The 6,082-nt window shown below is 61.1% G+C and overlaps 1 protein-coding gene across 1 annotated transcript in view; it reads left to right on the top strand.

Moving 5' to 3' along the window:
- HINFP (histone H4 transcription factor) overlaps nucleotides 1-4,474 on the top strand; it is a 7,473-nt gene extending 2,999 nt beyond the window's left edge. Inside the window, exons 2-9 of the mRNA XM_017738366.1 lie at nucleotides 179-592; nucleotides 758-869; nucleotides 1,303-1,455; nucleotides 1,953-2,030; nucleotides 2,122-2,242; nucleotides 2,337-2,475; nucleotides 2,592-2,716; nucleotides 3,303-4,474. Of these exons, the coding sequence (XP_017593855.1) occupies nucleotides 179-592; nucleotides 758-869; nucleotides 1,303-1,455; nucleotides 1,953-2,030; nucleotides 2,122-2,242; nucleotides 2,337-2,475; nucleotides 2,592-2,716; nucleotides 3,303-3,810 (1,650 nt within the window). The 3' untranslated portion in view covers nucleotides 3,811-4,474. The remainder of the gene's footprint in view (nucleotides 1-178; nucleotides 593-757; nucleotides 870-1,302; nucleotides 1,456-1,952; nucleotides 2,031-2,121; nucleotides 2,243-2,336; nucleotides 2,476-2,591; nucleotides 2,717-3,302) is intronic.
- Nucleotides 4,475-6,082: the final 1,608 nt, after the last annotated feature.

Below are 6,082 nucleotides of genomic sequence, written 5' to 3'. Positions count from 1 at the left end.
CCCTGGAGGTGCCCAAGGAAGGGCTGGAGGTGGCACTCGGTGCTCTGGGCTGGGGACAGGGTGGGGGTGGGGCACAGCTGGGACCCGATGATGTTGGAGGGTTCTCCAACCTAAATAACCCTGTGTGTTTCTGACAAGAGAAAGCTTCCGGTCTTTTTCCTCCTCTCCCTGAGTAGAGCAGTGCTGCAGGGCTGGGATTTCAGGAGAACACACGTGGTGTGTGTCCACCTGCGGGAACCTGAGCTTTGCGTGGAGAGTAAAGTTACTTGGAGGGCAGATTTGCTTGGAGAGACCCTTGGAGCTGTGTTTTTGTGCTGCAGAGGGGTGGTTTGTGCTGCAGGGGTTGTTGTCTGTCTGTGTTGCAGAGGAGTACACGTGCCTGTGGCAGGACTGTGGCTTCTGCTCCCTCGAGAGCCCGGCTGACCTGGTGCGCCACGTCTACTTCCACTGCTACCACACCAAGCTCAAGCAGTGGGGGCTGAGGGCCCTGCAGAGCCAGGCGGACGTCAGCCACTGCCAGCTGGACTTCCAGAGCCGGAATATCATCCCTGAGATCCAGGAGAACTTCCTGTGCCTCTGGGAGTACTGTGAGGTGAGAGCAGGGGGCTCAGTGTGGCAGTGAAAGGGGAGGTGCTGCCGTGCTGCAGCTCACCTGGACACCTGCACAGCTGCCTGCTGGCTCTGTTGGAGCTGTGTGGAAGCATCTGGGCTTGTTCTGGGCTCTTCACCCTGTCCTGTCTGTCCTTGCCCCGCTCAGAGATCATTTGACAACCCTGAGTGGTTCTACCGGCACGTGGAGGATCACAGCTTCTGCTCTGAGTACAAGGCAGCAGGGAAGGAGAACCACGTGGTGCTCTGTGGCTGGAAAGGTTTGTGGGAGCCTGCAGAGCTTCTCCTGAGAGCTTTGGGCTGGGTTGCAAACAGGGGAACAGGTTTCAGAGACCCCCCTGATATTCAGAACCAGCTGTGTGCATGGTTCTGGCTGTGAAATGTTCCTGCAGAGTTTCCTTCAGGGAATCAGTTGAGTGCTTAGTGCAGAACTTCCCATTTAAATGTAATCCATGCCTTGGAGAAAAGGCTGCAGTTTATTCCTTCGATTTTAACTTTTTTCATGAATTTCTCCTGTGTTTGTGCAATTGCCTTAACTGCTTGGGTGGGGGGCCCACACTGGTTGTACTGTGGTGACCTCACCCCCCTCCGTGGGGATTTTGGAGCCCTGCCAGCCAGAACAAGAGGCAGAAGCTGCTCTCCAGCGAGGCTGTGACCCGTGGGAGGGCTCTCAGCTGTGCTGTCCCTCCCCAGACTGCGACTGCAGCTTCAAGGGCCGCTGCAAACTGCGGGAGCACCTGCGCAGCCACACGCAGGAGAAGGTGGTGGCCTGTCCCACCTGCGGGGGGATGTTTGCCAACAACACCAAGTTCTTCGACCACATCCGCCGCCAGACCGCCCTGGACCGTAAGCCCCGGGGCAGGGAGGGCTGGGGGAGGCCTGGGCTGGGATATTTGGGCTGCTGGAGCTGCTTGTACCCTGTGAGCCAAGGGCAGGGTGTGCTTGGGACAGCCTGACTTCTCTGCTGACTGATGTGAGCCACAGAATTCCTGAATCAGAAACCTCTGAGATTGAGTCCAGCCTGTGATTGATGCTCACTTTGTCAGCCAGCCACGTCCTGACCAGGGATAGGGACTCTACCACCTCCCTGGGCAGCCCCTTCCAGCATCTAATCACCCTTTCCATGAAGAAATTCCTCCTGATGTCCCACCTGCACCTCCCCTGGCACAGCCTGAGGCCGTGTCCTCCGGGCAGTGTCTCCTCTCAGAGGCAGGATGGGAGGCTGTGCCTCTTGTAGGGACCCAGCCCCCCTGTGACACCTCTCCTCACTGCTCTCTGTGCTGTTCTCCCTGCCCTGCCCTCTCCCCTCCCCACCCCCTCCCTCCCTGTCCCCACTGCTGCAGAGCAGAGGTTTCAGTGTTCCCACTGCTCCAAGAGATTTGCCACGGAGAGGCTGCTCCGCGACCACATGAGGAACCACGGTGAGTGCAGGCACCTGCTCCCAGCCCAGCCTCTGTGGGCTGTGTGCTCTGCCCTGCTCTGGGGTGACGTTTCCCCCCATTTTTGGCCCAGTGAACCACTACAAGTGCCCCCTGTGTGACATGACCTGCCCGCTGCCCTCCTCCCTGCGCAACCACATCCGCTTCCGGCACAGCGAGGAGCGCCCCTTCAAGTGTGACTACTGTGACTACAGGTGAAGGCCGGCGCTGGCCCTGTCCCCAGACCTCCCAGAGGCACCTGTGTGAGTGTGTGTGTGCTGCAGCTTTGTCCCCTCGCTGTCTCCTCAGCTGCAAGAACCTCATTGACCTGCGGAAGCACCTGGACACGCACAGCAAGGAGCCGGCGTATCGCTGCGAGTTCGAGGCCTGCACCTTCTCTGCACGCTCCCTCTGCTCCATCAAACTGCACTACAGGAAAGTCCACGAGGTGGGGAGGCAGCAGAGCTTACGTTGCCCGTGATAGCCCATGTCAGGCTTCTCAGAGAACTTTGTGTCTCCTTCCGTGCACCTGTGGGGTGCTGACATCGCTCCCTCTGCCCCCAGGGTGACTCGGAGCCCCGGTACAAGTGCCACGTGTGTGACAAGTGCTTCACACGGGGGAACAACCTCACTGTGCACCTCAGGAAGAAGCACCAGTTCAAGTGGCCCTCGGGACATCCTCGTTTCAGGTACTGCCCACCTTTAGCTCCTCAGTACCTCCTCTCCAGTGCAAGGGATTGCTGGAGCTGCATCCTGTGCTGTGCTGTCAGTGCTTGGGCTCTGCTGTTTGTAAATGTGCTCCAGACCCATTTCCCAGTGGCTGGGAGGCACTGGGAAGCAAACATTCAGTGGGATCTGAGCAGTGCTGGGTGGCAGTGGTGCCATCACAGCTGCCTCTGGTGGGACAGTTCTGAGCTTGGCAGGGGATGGGTCCAGGCGTCCCCCTCCAGAGAGATCAGTCAGAGTCAGAAGCCTCTGCTGCACCCTCTAGGAAACTCCAAAGGGTTTCCAGAGCCTAGAAGCTGGGAGGGGAAGAGGATGGACTTGAAGTGCTCCCAGTGAGACAGAGGTGGAAGGAGGTGGGCTGGGGAGGTGATTGAGGCCTGGCATCAAAGCTCAGGAGCTGCCATGTGGGTCTGCTTTTGGGGGTAGTGGCTGCAGTACCATCTGTGCAGCACTGGGATTGAAACCTGGGATGCTGTGCCCTTTCCTTGGCTGCTCCCCATCTCCTGGGAAGGGGAGCGTGCCAGGCTGACCCTTCCTGTCTGTGCCCAGGTACAGGGAGCACGAGGACGGCTACATGAGGCTGCAGCTGGTGCGCTACGAGAGCGTGGAGCTCACGGAGCAGCTGCTCAAGGACAGGGAGAAGCGTGGGGAGGCTCTGGATGGCTCCAGCGAGTGCGTGGTGCTGCCTGAGGGTGAGGGCAACCTGCAGGGCATCCTCTTGGAGCCTCCAGCAAACCCTGCCCTGGCAGAGAGCAGGATGTCCGAGCTGCAGGTGCCCCCAGCCCTGTGCTCTGCTGCCAGCCCTGAGCCAGCCTGGCCCAGCCCCTGCCCGGGGGCTGCCTGCTCCTGGGAGCAAGGAGCCAGCCCCACGAGCAGCCCCATCATCCGAGTGGTGAACAGGACCAACGAGCAGGGCCAGAGCGAGACTGTCTATTATGTGATGGCCAGCACGGCCTCGGAGGAGCAGGGCACAGCAGCCCTGGCTGCAGAGCTGGAGGAGAACGTCATGGACAGGCTGCAGAAAACAGCAGAGGAGCTGGGCATCCAGATCGTGTGAGGGGCTGCATGAGGAGAGCCTAAACCTCCATGGGCTGTGCTGCTGGGGGAGTGCTTGGGGAGAGGGCTGGGCTTGTCCTCAGCCCGGCCTCGCTGGTGGCTGGTTCTGGTCAGCATGGGCACAGGGGAGGGACGGGGGAGCTCTCCCAGGTGTGAATCGAGGGATCTGAGCTGGAGGGAGCTGTCTGCCTCCTCCTTTTGGGGATTAGGGCCTGTCGAGCTTCTCCCACCCTTCCAGGCGGTTTGGCCTGGGCCTGGCAGGGGCAGTTGGTCACCAGCTGTGCCCGTGCTGAGCCCTGCAGGCTGTGGGAGCACACACTGGTGCTGACGCCTCTTCCCTGGGGAGGTGTGTGGTCCTTGGCAGGCCTGTCCTGCCCCCTTCTCCAGGGGATTTCACGCCTTCCTCAGCACTTCCTGCACACGTTTCCTGTCTCACCTGGTGCTGGTGGTGGTGTTTCCCTCCCTGATCCCATAACCAGCACTGGTCTCTGGGAGGACAGCGCTGGAGGTGCTGTCCCTTGCAGGCCACTGCAGCACTGGGACATTGGGAGCCTCTTGCTGCTTTTATCATGCCCTGGGTGTCCTCCCCACATTGGGGTTTGGGCTCCTGGCTGAGCTAAGTGTACTTTGGCAAGAAAATAAACATCAGGCTGCTGGGCCCAGCAGTGTCTGGTGTCTGTTTCTGCTCAGCCCCATCCCTGCCAGCCTTGCTGTGGTGGGTGGATGGCACTGGGATGCCTGCAGTGTGGGAGGTGGGCACTGAGGAGCTGCCAGGCTCTCCTGGCACTGTGCAGGCACCACTGGAGTGTGCTGCTCCCCAGAGGTGGCACTGGAAGGCCAGGTTTAGCTCTGGCGCTGTTGCTGCTGTGGGATTGAGTTTTGCTGCCTCCCCCAGGGCTGTCTGCTGCCTGCTCCGGCCTCGTCTGAATACAGGGAGCAGCCTGGGCTTGTGAGCCGAGCCAGCTCGTCCTTTGTTGAGTGCTCGGACAAGGACAGCATGGATTTGGGGTCCCTGGAGTGACACTTAGGCCTTCCCTGTTCTGGGTGTGGAGGTGATGTGCCCAGGGGGACACAGGGAGGCACCTTGCTGGTCTTGGCTGGACGCTGACTTATCCCCTCGTGTCCCTTTCTCAAGCAGCGGAGCAAAAGCTGTTGGAATTCCAGGTTGCCGGAGGAAACCACTTGATCCCAGCACCCCTGAGGGAGAGGCAGGGGCTGTCCCTGACAGCCCCCACTGCTGGAGGATGCTCCTTGCTCCAGGCAGAGCATCCCTGCCCTTGGTGCTCAGCGTGGCCTTGCCCAGCCTTCCCGTCCCTGCCTGGCCTCTGCTCCCGGGCCTTGGCAGAGCTGGGCTGAGGATGCCTTCGAGAGAAGGGCCCCGTGCCAGCTTTGCATTCGCAGCACTTCCAGCCTGGCCCTCTTTCCAATGTGCTCCAAAGCCACGGCTGTGCCCGCATCCTGCTGGGTTTCGGGTGGGTGCTGGGTGCTGGGAGTGGCTGGGAGTTGTCCCTTTAACCACCAGGTGCAGGGTAATCTGCCAGAGATTATCTGCTGGAGGAGGATTGGCATTAAAGGGAATGTCTCCTCCCTCCCCCCATGTCCTGCAGCATCCCCTGGCCTGGGTGTGTGTGTGGAAACCAATTCACTTTCTCCTGGGCGAGCAGAGAGGGGTCTGAGGTTGGAGGGGCGAGGGGAGGAGGGCAGATGATGGCACTGGGCCTCTTCTTCCTCACCGTGCTGGCCACGCTGGTCTCCTGCCAGGACCCAGAAGGTAACAGGGGCCTTGGGGGATGATGAGGGGGTTTATGGGGCGCCCCAGAGCTGCTGGCACCAGTCCTCCCCAGTGAGGAGCAAGAGCAAGGCTTGGCACGGGGGAACTGGGAGCTGGGCTCTGAGTGGATGCACTCCTCACCACAGCAAGGGCTGGGGCGGGCTGGGCTGAGCTTTTGTGACCCTGTGGGACCCTGAGGGCTGGGCGGCTGTGGGAATGGTGTCCCGCCAGCCCCGCTCAGCCCTGCCCTGCCCGCTGCGGCCCCAGGACAGCTGGACACTTACTGGTCTGGCACGGCGCCCATCTGCGTGGGGGGCTGCAAGGGGAGGCACAAGGAGCTGAAGAGGAGCCAGTGTGGGAAGGGCAGCTGCTGCTGGCTGGGCTACAAGTCCTTCTGCAGAGGTAAAGCCACGGGGGGAAGGACGGGGCATCCCCGGGGTGCTGCCAGGGCTTTGTGCCACACTCAGGTGTGTGAGTGCCGCCAGCCGCCCGGGCCCCGCGG

The sequence above is a fragment of the Corvus brachyrhynchos genome, unplaced genomic scaffold (genome assembly GCF_000691975.1).
Source record: "Corvus brachyrhynchos isolate BGI_N302 unplaced genomic scaffold, ASM69197v1 scaffold46, whole genome shotgun sequence".
NCBI classification, from domain to species: domain Eukaryota; kingdom Metazoa; phylum Chordata; class Aves; order Passeriformes; family Corvidae; genus Corvus; species Corvus brachyrhynchos.
The sequence above is the reverse complement of the archived record's forward strand: the minus strand, read 5'-3'. Positions and strand labels throughout refer to the sequence as shown.